Source organism: Onychostoma macrolepis, chromosome 17 (genome assembly GCF_012432095.1).
Source record: "Onychostoma macrolepis isolate SWU-2019 chromosome 17, ASM1243209v1, whole genome shotgun sequence".
Classification (NCBI taxonomy): domain Eukaryota; kingdom Metazoa; phylum Chordata; class Actinopteri; order Cypriniformes; family Cyprinidae; genus Onychostoma; species Onychostoma macrolepis.
In genome coordinates, this window is record NC_081171.1 from 8,135,811 (window position 1) to 8,155,612 (window position 19,802).

Consider the following 19,802-nt stretch of genomic DNA (forward strand, 5'->3'; position numbering starts at 1 on the left):
AACTTCAAATGGGACTGGCTTCTATGGTCAGATGAAACTAAAAAATGAGCTTTTTAGCAGCAAACACTCAAGATGGGTTTGGTGAACACAGGGATAAAAAGTGTACAATGTACAATGAAATATATTTCCAACATGGAGCTGGGAATCTAAAGGGTCTGGAGTGATTCTGGATGAAGGAATGATCTCCTGTCAGGTGTCTCTAACCTCATCAGGCATTATAAGACAAAATTTAGAGCTGTTAAACTGGCAAATGGAGGTTTCAAAAAGTATTGAATAAAAGGGTGCCGTTAATTGTGTCTAATGTGTATTAGAGAAAAACATTTAATTTCATAATGATATTTCCCCCCATTTTAAATTCTTATTCTCCAATGAAAGCTTAGATTTTTGAGAATTTTTAATAGATGAAAAGGATTAACAATGCAGATTTATTTCACAGCCTTCTTTGGTCATATTTACCAAGGGTGCCAACAATTCTGACCACGTGTCACTGTAAAAAAAAAAAAAAAAGTTGAGCCAACTTAAAATTTTAAGGCAACCATCTTCAGCAGAATTTTGTCTTTGCTCAACTTATTTTTGTGGGAGATTCTCACATTTTTGTTGTATAAACTTAAAACGACAAGTTGAGAAAATTCAAAAAAATCTGCTGAAGCTGGTTGCCTTAAAATTTTAACTTTTTTTTTTACAGTGTATAATAATTGCTGCCGTTGTCAAAATGAAACTTTGATTCGGAGTATTATAAATTTTACATTTTTCACAGGTTTTACATCCCTGTGTTTTAGTACAATAAAATGACTTTAAGTTTACTCAGTGTTTACAAAGCTCCAGTCTCATTTATATTGCCATGACTTTAATATTAGGTGGAATCAAGGTATCTGGAGTTAGTACCGTATGTGTCAAGAGTTTGTATTAGTGTCAGTGCGAAGCTTCTGTAGCTCTTCCTCCAGCATGTTGATCCTCTCCAGTAGACTGGCTCTGTCCTGCAGAGCTTTCTGTTCTGCCACCTTCTGCGCTTCCTGGATCTTCCTCTCGTACCAGCGTTCCAGTTGTGTGGAGACCGTCTCAAAGAAATGCTGTGTCACCTCCATGGCGTGCAAGTTTGCCCGCTCTTGGGTGAAGGTGGCCTCCACGGGCCGCTGGGAAAACACCTCCAGGGTCTTCATGGTGTTGCTCTGCTGGGTTTGAGCGTGATGTGCTTTAATCCTGTCCTTCAGGTGCCTGCTGTGTTTCCAGGCCGGGCCGGGTGCTGGTTCTGTTTTGCTGTCGTTGAAACGCTTGCTGGATGTGGACAGGCTGCTGCTGGCACTGCTGTTGCAGAGTTCATCCTCTTTGTCTGACCTGGACTTTGAGACACCAACCTCCTGCACTTCTGCTCGGTGCCACTTGGGGTCAGCAGTCGCCAGCTTCCGTGATAGAGGTTTGTGTTTGACCGTTGAAGGAGCTGTCAGGTTATGATATTCATCTGTATGAATGTAGAAAGATATTTTAGAAAAACAAAATATTTTTCTTTCTTTCTTTCTTTTTGACTGTTATGTACTCTCATTTAAATCTCTTCTTTTTAAAGGTCTTATTTTAGAGTAGAACATAATAAAAACAAAAACAAAAATCACTTAAAATAATATAATAAAAAAGTTTAATGCTTAAAGTCAACATGAAATAAAAATCAAACCCTATTATTAATTTCTTAAAATATTTTGTTTGGTCTTTTTGAACAACTAATCAGTGATTCTTACTTTTGAGTATATCCCGGTCCTCTCAGAAATACAGTATGTCACATTATGGCAATAAAATGGATTATGGGAGGCCAGTTCATGTTCACTTTAACATAAGTGAAACAAATATACTTAAAAATAATATAAATAAAAAATAAAATACATTGTATTCTGTATAAATGTTCCAAAAACAAGTCTTAATAGCTTAACATATATTTATAATGTGTGAAAGGAACCAATGGTCTAACAGAGTATTTTGGCTGCACCATTGGTGTAAGACAGGGCTGCATGGTGAGTCCACTTTTGTTTATCCTTTTCTTAAATGAATATATAACAATGTTGAAGAAAAATTGTAAAGGTATTCAAATTGAAAGTATTACAGAAATACAGACCTTGTTATATGCTGATGATATGGCTAATATAGCAGATACAATTGGAGGGTTAAAGAAACATATTGAACAACTGGAAAAATTCTGTAATCTTAATGGTGAGAGTGAATTTGAGTAAAACGAAAATTATGGTTTTTAGAAGAGAGGGCTCTCTAAATAAGGATGAAAATGGTATTTTGCTGGTGAACAGATTGAAGTGGTTAATTGTTACAAATATCTGGGTATGTAGTTTACACCAAAATTGTCATGGTGGAAAACCCGACAATTTTTAGCAAGCCAAGGCAAGAAAGCAATGCTTTCCTTGCTAAGGTTTGTTCGTAAACATAAAATTAGCTGCAATCAGTCTTTGTATTTGTTTGATCGTATGGCTGCACCCATACTTTATTATGGATCTCAGATATGGGGTTTTGAAAATGTTCATGTATCTTTTTGTAAAAAACTCCTGTGTCAGTGCAAGTGTGAGCTACATTGCGTCTGTGTATAACATGCAACTGGTACGATCATTTTTCCTTTTTAGATGTTCAAGTCATCATCTTGCTATAGAAACAGGCAGATGGAGTAATACACCAATGGCAGAGAGAATCTGTAGTTATTGTAAGTTAACATCAAATATTTCTGTGATAGAAGATGAGAAGCATGTTTTGTATGATGGTCCCTTGTATGAGGATTTGTGTAAGAAATACTTTGGTGATCTTGTTCTTGTTGGTGATGTTTGTATTGATGTGTCAAGTGTTTGTGATTTGGGGTATGCATGGAGATTGGCATTGTATATATATCATGGAATGAAGAAAAGATTATCTGCCATGTCATTATGATTTTGTGGAAATATGGGCTGAGAGGCCATGTTTTCCTGGAATAAATTTGAAACTTGATACATTTATAATATACTTCTTAGTTAAATGTACTAATACATTTTTAGTAAATTTGTTTTACTGGAAATGATAATGATCAGTTCACATTCACTTTAACATGAGTGAAAAATATTTAAAAATATTATAAATACAATAAAAATAATAACATTTCTAAAAACAGGTCTTAATATATTCATATAATAATATGCTTCCTATTTAAATGTATATCCTGTTTTAAGGATGTTTTTTTATTTTTACTGGAAATAATGATACTGGTAAAATACATTTTTAATGCATTTTTTCAAACCTTCTTTTTAAATAGCCCATTTCACACAGAAATATGCCACATTATGGCAGTCATATAGGTTGGGGAGGTCAGTTCAGTTCATGTTTTTGTCTTGTATTCAAGATAAATTTTCTAAAAATAAGTCTAATATTAACATCTTTTGTATATAATATGCTTTTTAGCTAAATGTACATCTTGTTTTAAGGATGTTTAGGTATTTTTACTGTAACTGTTACTATAACGATACTGATAAAAAATAATTCAGTGCATTTTTTTCAAACCTGAAGAACCGTTCAGCTTCATCTCAAAGTATCTCCTCCCACGTGCGTCCCCAAATTCAAGACTTTTCCCGTCATTATTAGGACCTGCTCCTGGGCTGGGTAAAACATTGACGTAGGTGGCCAGCGAGCTGGAGCTCTCCTCAGAGATGAGCGACAGCAGCGGGAGACCCTCGGGGTCTGAATCCACCAGAGACTGATCCGCTGATGGAGAGCGCAGAAGTTTGTAGTATTGTGACTCTGCAGGCATTCGCACTTCGAGATCCTGAATCTTAGACATGCACCAGCTTTTCACAGCATTGGTAGCAGCTACCTGCTTGAAAGATGAAAACAGAGCAGCATAAGTTTGATCAGTGGTGCCAAGGCCGATGCGATTGTGGTCGTGCCTCTCTTCTCTAAAGGTGTTGTACCTGTTTTCTCTCGCCCTCCATGCGTTCCAGGGTGGCTCTCTGATTGATTTGATAATGACACTCCATCCTCTCAGCCGACACACGCTCCTGTGTGAGTTTCTCAAGAACTTTAATCTGAACAGAAAGAGATATGAGTCTCTAACACCCACATTTTCACTGCCATTGGTTTTGGAAGTGATTTTCCAATTTATTTTATCCATAGGCATTACAAAGAGTCATGTCAGTTATTTAATGGTACTACTTATATTCATATACATTTTTCAAATATATTTTTCATTCAAATTCCTAGAATGCAAAATTCATTAATAATCTTACTGACTTATTTTTTTATTTATATTACACTACCATTCAAAAGTTCAGGGTCAGTAAGATTTTTTGTTCTTTTTTCTGAAAAACACTACTTTCATTCAACAATGTAAAGACAATGTTACAAAAGATTTATATTTCAAATAGTTTTATTATGAATTAAACAATTGAAATAACTTCTATTCATCAAATAATCCTGAAAAAAAAAAAAAAGTATCACTGTTTCCATATTAAAGCAACACAGCTGTTATCAATATTGATAATATTAAGAAATGTTTCCTGATCACCAATTCAGCATATTGGAATAATTTCTGAATGATCATGTGACACTGGACTAATGGCTGCTGAAAATTCAGCTTTGCCATCACAGGAATAAATTACATTTTAATATTTTACAGTATTACTATATTTTACTGTATTTTTTATTTCAAAAACCATACAGTAAGAGACATTTTATAAAAAATATTTGTTAAAAAAAAAAAAATTACCAAACTTTTAAAAAGTAATGTAGAGTATGGGGTTCATCTCCAAATATAGAGGTTAGATGGGTATTCTGTACGTTATGAAGGAAATTCTAAACAAAAAAGTTGCAATATCACAGCAAACGACAAACCTGGTGCTTGTTTTTTTGCTCTATTCTGCCCAGCCTGCAGTTGATCTCCTCTTGGACAGTGTGAATTTCTGACCTCATCTCCATCTTTGTGGCTTTCAGCTTATTCTCCAGAGTTTTAATGAGGGGCTTACAATGACAGTCATTCGCAGGAGCCTGTTTGCAGACACTGGTTAAGAGGTTTAAAACAAACAAATGCACTGCACTAACTCTAATGTAGAGTTTACCTGCTTTATCTGTCCATCTTTATCCCTGTATAGTGTATAAAGTTGATAGGCTTTTCCAGGAGCTTGCTCTTCCTCCTGAGAGCTGGGGCTGCTGTGTTTTACTCTCTGGGATGGAGATCCTCTCTCATGTAGCTGATACTCTCTCCGGAACACGTGTTCCAACTTTTTTAACAACAAAAACATAGAATTATTGAACAGAGTACTTTTTTTAAATGTTCATGCTAGAGCAGGGATTTTTAAAGAGCATAGGCTACATTAAGAGGAAAAAATCATCAGGTAAAATGTGTCACCTAAAAATGTGATAACATCTAAATGAACTTGTTTTATTTAAGACAAAAAAAATTAATGAGTCTATCTGATTATATTGGGTTATACTGATAAAAGCAATTCAGATGATAAGTTTTTTTTTTTCATTTATAATGGATATAGTTTAATACATACACGTAATAATCACTAAATTGTTTTAGTAAGATTAGTAAAAAAAAAAAAAGTTAAATAAATAGTAAAATTAAGATTTATTAAGATTTTTTATTAAGATTGTTAAGATTTTATTAATTTTAAAATAATAACTTCAATCAATTATTCATGTTTATTTTTAAGTTATTAAGCCTTCTAAAAAGGAGAATAATGTACAGTCAGCATTTCATTATTGCAAAATAAACACTCCAGTCTAGGATCACCTAATATGTGATAACATTTAAATTAATTTGTTTTAAGACCAAAAAAATGAATAAGACTGAGTCCACCTGATTATATTATATTGATTAAATTTTTTTAAGTATTTAACTATTAAGCCATCTAATAAGCAGAATAATGTACAGTCAGCATGTCATTACTGAAAAATAAACCCTCTACAATCATGCAACACCATATCGCCATACATTAGTGCTACATCATGGTATTTTGGCATATAGTATAATATTATAGTATGAAATATTATAATAGGTATTAATAAGGATATAAATTTAATATCACGACCTGTCTTCTTGGGCTCCTGATCTTTCTCCTCGTGCCGGGGCTCAGAGTTGCTGTTTTTCGTTCAGGTTGATATACTTGATCACTGTTGTTTGTGTCTTCTGCCACTTCAGTACAGTCCTGCACAATGATGGGAGTGCTTAGCATGAGAGGGATATTTAGGCGAAAACAATCACATGACCTCTGATCTCTTTTAGGGTTATGGAAGCTTAGTAGTCATGTGACATTTTCTTCTCACTGGCCCCTAGATCCCAATCATATTACAAACGATGAATCTGCAACAGTGTAGATGTCATTCTAGATGGATGAATCTTATCTGAATTTTCCACCTTCTCTCTGGAGGAATGAACTCTGGGGAGGGACTGAGTTCTCCTCTGGGCCCACAAGACATCTCTTCGTTTTCTCACAGTTTTTCCTCGAGCAAACCTCTGCACCTAAGCAGGGACATACAACCTGAGTTACAGTATGCTAATGTTAAAATAAGCATCGAAGTTTGGATGGTTATTTCATTTAACACCTGCTGGTAGAAGCTGTAACTACACCAGGATACATGTAACTAACTAACTAACTAACTAACTTAATAAATAAATAGTTACTTTAAAAAAAAGTTAGTCAGCGCCGATAGCCTTGTGGGCATGTCGGCACGCTGCCCAAGGCTATCGGCGCTGACTAACTTATATATACAGTGCCCTCCAAAAGTATTGGAGCAAAATTGCTCTGTTGGCTGTGGAGTCAAGACATTTACAAATATGATTAAAAGATGAATATGAAACAAAACTACAGAATGTCACATTTTATTATTGGGTGATTCAACTCATAGATGTTTTTCCAGCTAAGAAGTTCAGCACTTTTAGAGTTCATCCCTCTATCTGATGTGAGCATAAGTATTGGAACAGTTGCCTCACAGGTCTTTCTAAGTGAGCTGTTTCCTGTTGCATTAATTCTTCAGATATTAAAAGCAGGGAATGTGTCATATCAGTTATATCCATCACTTCTGTATTCTGAATCTTGCATTCAATGATGACACACACAAACCAGGATGAAGACGAGGGAGCTGACTTTGAGAGAAATGCAAGCAATTTGGATGCTAAAATAAAAGAGGAAGTCAATTATAGCTATAGCAAAAACAAAGGGCATGGAGAAATCAAGTGTTTGGAAACCACCAGCGACACCAGCAACCAACAACTACCTGATCGGCTGAGAAAACAACAGTAGTTGATGACAGACAAATCATAAAAGCTGTGAAAATGAACCCTAAAAGACGTGTCTGTAAAATCACCAACAACTTCCAGAAAGCTGGGGTGATGCTCTGACAATCTACTGTCCTCAGGAGACTTTGACACAGCATTACAGATGCTACACAGCAAGATGCAAACCTCTGACCAGCACCAAAAATAGAAAGGCAAGATTAGAGTTTGCAAAAAAGCACAAAGGTGAGCCGGAAGAGTTTTGGAACTATGTTTATGGACCGATGAGACAAAGATGAACCTTTATCGAAGTGATGGGAAAGCAAAAATGTGGAGAAAAAAAGGGAACTGCAATGATCCCAAACATACAGCCTCATCTGTAAAGCATGGTGGAGGTGGTGTCATGGCATGGGCATGCATGTGTCTCTGGAACAGGCCCTCTCAACTTTACTGATGACTTAATGTATGATGACAGTAGCAGAATGAATTTGGAAGGGTACAAAACCATCTTGCCTACCAATATTCAAGAAAATGTCACCAGATTCATTGGGAAGTGCTTCATATTGCATCAGGACAATGACCCAAAACACCCTGCCAGTTCAGTCAAGGAGTTTATAAGGGCGAAGAAATGGAAAGTCTTAAATTGCCCAAGTCAGTCTCCAGATTTAAATCCGACTGAACATGAATTTCACCAGCTGGAGAGGAGAGTAAAGGCAGAAACTCCCCAAAACAAGCAACAATTGGGATTGGCTGCATTAAAGGCTGGGGAAAGTATTTCAAAGGATGAGACCAAGAGTCTGGTGACTGGTCACTGCTGTGATTGTGCGCAAGGGATCTGCAATTAAATAATAGCTTTTAATCTTTTATATCTGCCTTATATTCAACTGTCCCAATACTTATGCTCACATCAATGAGTGGGATGAACTCTAAAAGTGCTGTTCTTTTTATTTGGTAAAACATGTGTGTGCTAAAACGTCTAATAATAAAATGTGACATTCTGTAGTTTCGTTTCATATTCATCATTTAATCATATTTGCAAATGTCTTGACTCCACAGCCAACAGAACAATTTTGTCTTTACTGTTCCAATACTTATGGAGGGCACTATATGTACATTTATATATTTATATTCTTATATTTTATATTATACATAAATGTATTTAATATATAAACATAACATATTTTTCCTAAATATATACATGCATGTGTTTGTATTTATATATACATAATAAATATACACAGCACACATACATATATTACGTAAACCAAAACTTTTATTTTGGATGCTGACAGCACTAAAAAGAACGTATTTTCACATTTCACTTGTGTGTTTTTAATAGTTGTTTTTTTTTTTTTTTGCAAACATATGTCTTTTGCAGCGTATCATCTGTGTTCTAGTAGTGTCGTCTAGTTCACCTATTAAAAAATATTTTTTCCAGAGCTTGCATTTTGTTCATTACACTGAGCTTTTATCGACTCTGGCCTTGGCGACATGTGATTGTGTTCATGAGTAAGTCATTTGAATCATTTGTCCACCAATTAATTTAAAAACACTGAATCATTTAGAAATGACTGAGGGGATTGCCTTTACGAGTGAGTCATGGAGTCATTCATCAAACCGGTTTGTTCACTAGAGATTATTCAGTCAAAAGTGAATCAAATAATCATACAATGCTTTGCTAGAAAGAGCAGGACAATGAACTGCTTCTAAATGGAAAACTTTGAATGTAATAACATTACTTACCTGATTGGATTTTGCTAACAGAGTAGCCAAATCTCGGTTGTTATTGTCCCGGGCTTTATCAAGAGCAGTGTGGCCTGTCTGTTGATAGATTTAGTGTGTAAATAAATTGTCATTTAACAGACACTGTAATTCTTTACAGTCCAATTTGTGAAGCGTACTGTGGGTTGAGCTATAGCATCATCCAACCCCAGCCCCCATAACAACTTACTTTCATAATAACTATATAATCATAAAGACATTGAGATTACATGATTTACATTGTTTTTGATGTTTGCGTCAGCTCCTGCTTCCAGTAACAGATTGACAGTTTTCTTGTGATTTAGGGCAGCAGCGACATGGAGCGCAGTGTCTCCTATCTGTAAAATATGTTGATTTTCCACAAAATTATGACCAAAATAAGCTATAATTGTAAGCAATTATCAGATGCTGTGATCTAAACCACAATCTAGCAGTTTAGACAAAGACCATTTAAATTTTGTTTATTTGTCTCTTAATTTTTCATTGTGTGCCACTTTATTATGGTTTGTTGAAGTATAAAATAATACACTATCAAGCCATAATTAATTATGTAGTTTTGTTTTCTTTTGACAGTTTATTGCATAATTGCCTATTAACTTAGACAAAATAATTTAGAAACTAGGACACAGCAGTGACACAAAAAATAAACCACAATGGTGCTGGATTCAAAGCAATCAGAATGAGGATCTGACCTGGTTTTTCTCAGCCACAGAGCAGAAAGAACCCAAGAGGATCTTAATCATGGCCAAGTGATTGTAGCGTGCAGCAATGTGTAAACATGTGTCACCTGCCTGGAAGGAAAGAAATGATTGCACTTCTCTTTCAGGAACTTTTTACTTTCAGTTTGCAATTTATATAATCATTTAAAATAGATATAAGGATTTTAGACGAGTGCACATGCATTGTTTTTGCTGTCAGGCATCGCTCCACCTAGTAGTAGCACTCGAGCGGTCTGGGAATGTCCATTCTGACACACTAGATGTAGAGGTGTATTTCCTGCCTTTAAAAATAAAATAATAATACAGTTTAAATAATGGAATAGAAACTGATTGCAAAGATAATTCATCAGAATTCAGAGTTTTGAAAATGTTGGGTTTTAGTTCATATCTGTTTGCTTTCCGTTTATCTACAGCAAACTAACAAAAATTTAGCAGCTTTTTTTAAGAAATTCAAATCCTGGAAAATGCTTCTTTTTTTTTAAATGCCAATTTACAGTGTACATGTCCCATGACAATTTCCACTATTTTTTTATTTTTATTTTTCATATAAAGCCTATAAACTATTATATGTATATGTATGGACATGTACATTTTTTTTCTCTGTACAATAAAATATTCTTTAGAATGAGAATTTCCCTTCCCTATCAGCTGACTATAAAATAGCAAACCATGGTGTTTCTAGGCTGTAGCCAATCAAACCCTAAAAGCTGATTGGTGGATTTTTGTCTATGTATGCATTTGAATGTATGTTGTTTTAATTTTATGTTTGTGTTATCAAAAGTTCCTTTTGTTGTCCAAATGAAAAGCCCATTAAAAGTTTTAAAATAATAAAAATAAAAGCTGATAGCTTTTGAATTTCCTGTTTCAAAATGAAATACTTTTTTTTTCATTTTCAGAAATTTTTGCTTTTCAAAACATCTGTTGGGGTCTTTAAAGAAACCTCTTTTGTAAAAAAAAAAAAAAACAATTTTATTTTTATTTTATTGTAATGTATGTAAATATATATATATATATATATATATATATATATATACAGTATATATATATATATATATATATATATATATGAAGAGTTTATTTGCAAAAACAGATAACTTTTATTGTGTTTTTGTTGTAATTTTTAACTTAGTCAAAATAACCCAAATGCAGTTTGATGGCAATTAATTGGAATACACAATGAAAAACATGATTTCTGAGAATTGTTAAAAACGGAGTTATCTGTTTTTGCAAATGAACTTTTCATATATATATATATATATATATATATATATAAATAAACTTTTTATATATTTGTCTTTAAATAAAAAATCTGGTTTAATATCAAAGTAAATGTAAAATAATGCACATGAAAATGACATACTTTGTTCTTCACTTGGACATTGGCCCCAGCTTTGACCAGTAGCTTTACACATGAACTGAATCCATGCCATGATACCTCATGCAAAGCAGTGTTTCCTTCCTGATGAAAGAAAATCATATTCTATAGCATTGATTTTACCACAAATAAATGTTGTTGTTGTTTTGAGTTAACAAAATCAACTCATTCCCTGTGCAGTAAATGAACAATAGTCTGGATTTTTACATCTGACAGTTTTATTAATAGATTCCTGAATCTTGATTTGAATACATTATAATAATTCTGATATTATAAAATTCATCAAGAAACAAAATAAGGATTTTTGTAATGCAAATGAACAGACCTTGTCTTGTAAATCAAGTGCACAGCCTCCATGGATGAGGGCAGAGATGGCATCACGGTTTCCCACAACAGCTGCCCGGTGCAGGGCTGTCTGATGACCCTGGAAAAAACAAAAACACATCCATTAGCACTGGTGTTTGGTCATATATATCTAAGCTCAAAGGCCACAAGAGGTCATACATCAGCCACATTAAGAACTTTCCTAGAAGACTGTAAATTGTGGCCTTGGAAGAATATTGGCTTAAACCTTCTTATCATTTGCTCTAATGGTCGAAACGAGAAGCAAAAGAGATAGACCATGAGTTTACATCTTCCAGGTTGCCTTTGTAACCGCCGTCCTCCCCTGCTTCTGTGTGACTGTTATGTGAGACCAGGTAAACTCACAGCAGCAACTGTCCTGTGAAAAACAAGACACGCATGCTCACATAAAAGAAATCACACGCAGATGCGCCGCAATCCCGCACACAGGGACTTACAGACCGAGAGCGTATGACCAGCTGGCTTTACTGACATTAAAAGAGTCACATGGGTAATCCCTCGCACAGGAACAGAGAGAAATTCATTGTAGTCTTTCCTTTAAGTCTAGCACAAGAGGGAATATTTCTGGATAAGAATGAAATTCATCAGATCTCTGTGTTTTAAGCTCTTGCTTTGATTTCTGGCCTGTCTCTGTAAATTTTGTGTGGCAATATGCTTCTCTTTTATAAAGCCAAATTAAGAACTGAATGGTTAAATTAGGACAAAACAAGTGGTAGAACTGAGAAAATACGCATTGTTTTCTTCCATTTTTTCACTAAATGTGTGTTTTTACTTTCTGTAATTTAGTGTCAACACAGCAGGATGATAATGTGTATGGTGATGTAGAATATAGTAAATCATTTCAACTCTAGCATTTGCCTACAATTAAAAAAGTTTTTTTGAGTTTTTTCAAAATCTTCGATAAAATAAACATAGTGGTCATCTCTTATACAGTCATGGCCAAAAATATCGGCACCCTTGGTAAATATGATCAAAGAAGGCTGTGAAAATTAATCTGCATTGTTAATCCTTTTGATCTTTTATTTAAAAAATTCACAAAAATCTAACCTTCCATTGGAGAATAAGAATTTAAAATGGGGGGAAATATCATTATGAAATAAATGTTTTTCTCAAATACACGTTGGACACAATTATTGGCACCCCTAGAAATTCTTATGAATAAAATATCTCTGAAGTATATTCCCATTCATATTCACAATTTTGAGCACTCCAGGGTGATTATGAACATGAAATTATCCAGCCATGGCTTCCTGTTTCACAGAAATATAAACAGAAGGGAAAACAAAGCCCAAATTCCCTTAATCATCCATCACAATGAGAAAAACCAAAGAATATATTTCTGATGTGCAGCAAAAGATAATTGAGCTTTACAAATTAGTGAAGTGGCTTTAAGAAAAGAGCTAGAGCAGTGAAAATTCCCACTTCCACCATCAGGGCAATAATTAAGAATTTCCAATCTACATAAAATGTTACGAAACTGCCTGGAAGAGGACATGTGTCTATATCGTCCTAATGCACGGTGAGGAGGAGAGTGGCTAAAGACTCTCCAAGGACCACAGCTGGAGAATTGCAGAAAAATAGTTGAGTCTCGGGGTCAGAAAACCTTAAAAAAAAATTGTCAAACAGCACCTACATCCCCACATGTTGTTTGGGAGGGTTTCAAGAAAAATTCTCCTCGCTCATCCAAAAACAAACTCCAGCATATTCAGTTATCAGACACGACTGGAACTTCAAATGGCACTGGCTTCTATGGTCAGATGAAACTAAAAAATTAGCTTTTTAGCAGCAAACACTCAAGATGGGTTTGGTGCACACAGGGATAAAAAGTACCCCATACAATGAAATATACTGCTGTATTTTTGATGTTGTGGGCTTATATTTCTGCTGGAGGTCCTGGACATCTTGTTTAGACACATGGCATCATGGATTCTATCAAATACGAACAGATAAGACATCAATAAGTGACTGACTCTGTTAGAAATCTTATAATGGGCCATGTTTGGATCTTCCAACCGTACAATAATCCAAACACAAACCTCAAAAACAACACAAAAATGGGTCACTGAGCACAAAACCAAGCTTCTGCTGGCCATTCCAGTCCTCTGACCTGAACCCTATAGAAAATGAGTGGGTGAACTGAAGAGAAGAAGCACCAACATGGAGCTGGGAATCTGAAGGATCTGGAGTGATTCTGGATGAAGGAATGGTCTCTGATCTCTTGTCAGGTGTTCTCTAACCTCATCAGGCATTATAGGAGAAAATTTTGAGCTGTTAAACTGGCAAATGGAGGTTTCAAAAAGTATTGAATAAAAGGGTGCCGTTAATTTGGCCAATGTGTATTAGAGAAAAACATTTATTTCATAATGATATTTTCCCCCATTTTAAATTCTTATTATCCAAATAAAGATGAGATTTTTGTGTTTTTTTTTTATAAAAGATCAAAAGGATTAACAATGCAGATTAATTTTCACAGCCTTCTTTGATCATATTTACCAAGGGTGCCGATGTTTTTGGCCATGACTGTAAGTATTGTTATTGTAAAATAAAATAAATAAAATAAAATGAACTAAATTTACTAAAATTAAAACTATTAAAATGATTATGTTAACTGAAAAGCTGAAATAAAAATTTAAATGTGTACATATATATATATATATATATATATATACAGTATCTCACAGAAGTGAGTATACCCCTCACATTTTTGTAAATATTTTATTATATCTTTTCATGTGACAACACTGAAGAAATGGCACTTTGCTACAATGTAAAGTAGTGAGTGTACAGCTTGTATAACAGTGTAAATTCGCTGTCCCCTCAAAATAACTCAACACACAGCCATTAATGTCTAAACCGCTGGCCACAAAAGTGAGTACAGCCCTAAGTGAAAATGTCCAAATTGGGCCCAAAGTGTCAATATTTTGTGTGGCCACCATTATTTTCCAGCACTGCCTTAACCCTCTTGGGCATGGAGTTCACCAGAGCTTCACAGGTTGCCACTGGAGTCCTCTTCCACTCCTCCTTTCACTGCTTTTATAAGCAGTGAAATAAGCATGTATTTGACCGAAATTCCAGAATTGGCAGCAAACTGCATTTATAGCGTGGTGAATGTTTATGTGGTTGTCAACCAATGGGATGCTACATTTTATTCTTTCCAACATTAAAGCACTTGAATATGACAAGCTCGTAATCACGACTTCATAAGTGGGAAATAGGACATTTCTGATAGCACGTGAAGGCAGTGTAGGATCAGAACGAATCAGAGAATTTAAGATTTGATCAGAACATCAAAACATGTGGAGCCGAAATTCCAGAGGGGCCCCATGGCCGCAACAGGACGTCATAAATCAGATTCCTAGCTCCAACCATCTGAAGGCAGCCTAACCAACAAGCCTCTTTCACAGGACAGCTTGCAACATTAAGACAAAAGAACACTTATTGATAAGCCCAACGCAGGAAGGAGATCGTCAAGTTTGGGGCAAATAATCAAGATTAATGGTCAAAGAGATGGCCATCACTTGTGTTACACAAGAGAAATCACGAGCTTCTTTAGATTGACTTTTCCCCCACACATAGAAGACAAAGAACCAGACTGAAATTCCTTTGTCCAAACAACATGTCTTTTGGTCTCCATAGAACTACACAGAGACTTTCTTTTTTCACATGCACCTAAAATCATCCTAAAAGGACATTTCTATGCATAACCCCATATTATGTATGTAACCCACACATTAGACTATCATGTTTTAAACACATATTATGTATGTCTTTTTAATAACTATTGAATGACTTTAAGGGTTATTCGTGTTTGGTATGTATGAGTTTGACAATTCTAGCTTGAAACGGTTCTTCCAATTGATTCTTTGTCAAATGTATCATATTCTGGTTATAGAAATCACATCCAAAAGTATACTTTGCAAGAGTGTGTAAAATTCGGACCATGTGACTGATAACATGCTGATTTATGATGGAAGGAACAACCCTAGCTAAGATAATAGCCTATCTAATTGGTCAAGACACCAGATGGGATGTGTCCAGAAGCGGAGTTTAAAAACTCAGGACACCATCAAATCTTCCCTTCTCTCTTCCCTCCTCTCTTTTCTTTTTGCCACCGCATTTTGACGCTGCTTTTTAGCGCTCTTTGAGCGTGCTCTGGCCTACAGGCCAGTTGCTACTTAACATCACGATGAAAAGAAAAACCACCTAGTCTCATTATATCTTTTCTTTCTTTTATTTGAGTTTCTTTTCCGTTGAGAGTTTCGTGTTCTCAGTTTAAGTTTTGCCGCCATGCCTTGTCAACCGAGTTCGCCTCAAAACTTCAACCAGACCAACTCCGCATCTCCAGCCAACGCCCAAGACATCACTTCAATGACTACTGAACTTCCAGCCAATCGGCAACTTGGGAAACCCCTTTTCCTGTAACGATGACGACGACAAAAGGGAATCCCTTAACACAGAGGCAAGTAACCTCCAGATTCTAACTGTGCTGGTGCATTTAATATAATTTTTAGCCTCATTGAGAAACTCAATGCGAGGGTTAAATAAGTGATTGATGGTTGTTCAGGTCTATGCAATAGCCCATATTGCTGTAAACTTGGGATATCACATATTCATTCTCTTAAACTCATCCTGTCCTCACTTTCTCTTTTTCTGCAACGTGTGAATGTGTGAATGCATGTGTTCATGTGTTAGATTATTTTATGTCTTAGGTTTATATAAATAAAGTCTTATTTATATTGAAAAGAGAAGTATCTTGTGTTTTGTGCTTAAAAGTTAATGTCTTAATCTGCCGATCTTGTTACTGTGCTTATTAATAGTGTTTTCACTATATTTTGGATTTTAATATCCAGTGCAGAGTTGATGTTATACATCATATGATCAGCCGCAAAACAGTGATTCTGTTCAAATTCCCTATAAAATCATAAATGATTCCCTTTGAGCTAAATTTAATTATTTACATATTAACCCTACAGCAGCATAATGGCTGTGTGTTGAGTTATTTTGAGGGGACAACAAATTTACACTGTTATACAAGCTGTACACTCACTACTGTCATTTCTTCAGTGTTGTCACATGAAAAGATATAATAAAATATTTACAAAAATGTGAGGGGTGTACTCACTTCTGTGAGATACTGTATATATATATATATATATATACATACACACACAAACACAAACACACACACACACACATACTTGAATTTGAGGTTTACGGGGACTCTCCATAGGCGTAATGTTTTTTATACTGTACAAACCGTATTTTCTATTGCCCTGCACCAACCCTACACCTAAACCTACCCCTTACAGCAAACTACTGGCAATTTTTGAATTTCATAAAACACCGTTTAGTATGTTTTTTAAGCCTTTTGTTTTACGGGGACACAGGAAGTGTCCTCATAAACCATGTTTACATTGTAGTATCCATGTCATTATACACATTTGTGCCCTCGTAAACCATATATACCAGTACACACACACACACACACACACAAACACAAAAATTAGAACTCAAAAAAGTTCTAAAGAAGTACTAAAATAACTAAACCGTAAAGAAAAACAGATTGAAGCTAAATATAAAAAAACTAAATTATAATTACCGTACTAAAACTTGCAACTAAATTAAAATAAAAACGGAACATTTAAAAATAAAAGCAAATTTAAAATATGAATAAATGCTATAATAATACTCAAAATGAAAATGGGTCCTTTTTGTACCATGTCTCAAGAATCAGCACTGATTCTTTGAATTGAAATGGCTTGAGTATTTCTCAGAAAAGAGCACGTGATGATCTCATTCTCTCACTAAAGAGTTATTTTGATTGCATACAGCAACATTGAGGCATTAGAGAGACTGGTGAAAACAGCTTACAAATATGCATTAAACAAAGGACACATTAATAGCCTGGACCAAATGTGCTAGAGAGCAAGATTGAAGAGTTGCAGAGTTTGATCTCATGGGTTTAGCAAGATGTCCCAGATGTGAGTTCTAAAAGCTACAGCTGGGACATAGTAGCACAGATGGAAAAGAGCTCTGATGTCTCTTTTAGTCAAATAGAAAAACAATACTACTGTTGCATGCTGCTCAACAGTTCATTAAATGCTTGGTACTTATAACCTCTTTTAGTCTAGCTCATGAATTATTAATGGTATGCTGCACTGCAAAACCTTTGTACTTAAATATTCAAAATTCAAGTTATGGGACTGTTCTGAAATTGCCCGTATTGGAAATAGCTCACAAATTACAATTAATTACTGCAGAGGATCCATTGTTGAGCAAATGATGCAATGCAGATTTAAATTTCACTAAATCTGTTCCTTTAAGCAAAATACAGCAGGTGTTTGAGGAAGGCATATTATTGGGAATACAAATCTTACGGTAAAACAAACAGATTAAGTCTGGATGTCAAGAAGACAGAGATGTCAATGTCTTCAACTTCTCTCAGATCCTAGAATAAAGCAATCAACTCTCAACACAGCAGTGCTGCATTAATGACCTTCTACTATCAGTGCATCTCCTTTGAAGTCATCATGAAGAATGTAAAAGCAACATCTGAGAGTTTAAAGTGGGTCGAAATGTTGCATGCAATAACAAGAATACAACATTTCTGGATCTGTGTGTTTTGCTTATGCAGTTTGTTATCAAGGCCACATTCATCATGTGGTTTCATGAATATTGCATTACTCTGTCCACAGGGAAATTAAGATATGTATTAAGATAACACGAAAATGAAAAGTGTTTGAAGGGGTGGATCCATGTTAGGTATCATGAAATAATTAACAAAAAGATACAATCTGTGCTCATCTAAGGAACACAACCAGAAAATGCTCTCCAGACATACCAATAATAATAATAATAATAATAATAATAGATATTTAACTTAACATTTTCATCATTTTAATATATTATTATTATATTTGGAAATTAGAACCAGTACAGATGTAAAGCTCCTGTTATTGTAGTCTTTCTGCTCATAACTCAAGCCTCATAGATCATTTCTAAGCTGATCTTTATTAAAATGATCAACTGACCTTGAAGCTTAAACTGAACCACAATCTGCTAACAACAAAACAAAATATAGCACTTTCAAATCAGGCTGTTAAAATCACTATTTTCACAATATCTGGATGTCACTAAGCAGCAACAGCATCTGACAACAGCAGGTCTACATTAAATATCTCTGTGTGTAATAAATTAATTTCTATATGTTCCATGTATACTATACTGTACCAGTGCAATATACCGGTAGTTTATATTTATGTAGTTTACTTTATGTGAACATACTGTGGGTATTACAAAAATGTTTTAAAAATGATCATTTTTAAATTTTTAAATTTCAAATAATAATGTGATCAAAGATGATTTAATGATAATAATCAAATTAATACATTACCTTTTTTAGAGTTTCCGTTGTGTCAGAGCAGGACTGGGTTTCAAAGCATCGTTGGCTGGAATGAGAGAGTAAAGGGGCAGAGTTCACACACTTACAGCAGTGCACACACTAAACATCTGTACTACACCACCTAACCACACTCACCGCCTGCTGTCCCAGAGGAAATATCAGCATCAGCAGGCAGTCTGCTGGCTTTGTGGCTGTACAGAGGCAGAGGTATTGCAGTAGGTCACAATACGATGGCTATCAAGAGAAGATGAGCTGGAGTTCAAACTGGAGTCACTGTACAGTATGTTACGACGGTATATACCTTTGCCTGTTATCTTGCCTTTAAAGCAGCTGTGATTTTTTTCAAACTTCAAACCTGCATCCAAATTCTCTGATGAAAAGATCTTAAACATTTTTCAGAATATTAGCTGTAAAAAAGAGCCAATAAATCCTTTGAAGTTAAACTGGTTATGACCCTGAGAAATCAGTAAGAGTGTGCAGCTCTCTGAAGCAATTGCCTTTATTTCCGTATTAGGCAATGCATTGAATGTTACCTTATTTGGTTGTAAGGCCTATTTGGAAGATCAGGACAAAGTATGTACAATAATAAAGTTTGAGACTGCAGGTTTGCTTCCAACAGAATGAGAGCTAAACTAGAGAATTATATATTTTTTTAAAAAGGTAACGCTTTACAATAAGGTTTATTAGTTAACATTAGTTAACAACATTAGTAAACATAAACTAAGAATGAACAAGTTGTGTTTGTTAACATCAGTTAATGCACTGTGAACTAACATGAACAAACAATGAACAACTGTATTTTCATTAACTAACATAAACAAAGATTAATAAATAGTGTAATAAATGCTTTGCTCATTGTTTATTCATGTTAGTTAATACATTACATTATTGTAAAGTGTTACCAAAATATATATATATTATACAATTTTTGCATCGGTGAACATTAAGAGAAAA

General features: G+C 34.7%; 1 protein-coding gene across 2 annotated transcripts; it reads right to left on the reverse strand.

Annotated features, from left to right (window-relative positions):
- Nucleotides 1-575: 575 nt before the first annotated feature.
- ankrd6a (ankyrin repeat domain 6a) lies at nt 576-19,118 on the reverse strand. Of its 2 annotated transcripts, none has more exons than XM_058750068.1 (16): nt 18,984-19,118; nt 18,840-18,894; nt 11,705-11,804; nt 11,409-11,507; nt 11,069-11,167; nt 9,887-9,989; nt 9,682-9,776; nt 9,229-9,327; nt 8,972-9,049; nt 6,371-6,475; nt 6,045-6,161; nt 5,067-5,228; nt 4,843-4,995; nt 3,924-4,037; nt 3,517-3,826; nt 576-1,459 (listed from the first exon to the last, which is right to left on the reverse strand). In XM_058750068.1, exons 3-16 carry the CDS (start codon nt 11,705-11,707, stop codon nt 894-896), a joined length of 2,103 nt encoding a protein of 700 aa, XP_058606051.1. In that variant the 5' UTR covers nt 11,708-11,804; nt 18,840-18,894; nt 18,984-19,118; the 3' UTR covers nt 576-893. The 2 variants fall into 2 exon arrangements, with proteins under 2 accessions (XP_058606051.1, XP_058606050.1); XM_058750067.1 differs by having other exon boundaries at nt 3,517-3,829.
- Between the last annotated feature and the right edge of the window lie 684 nt (nt 19,119-19,802).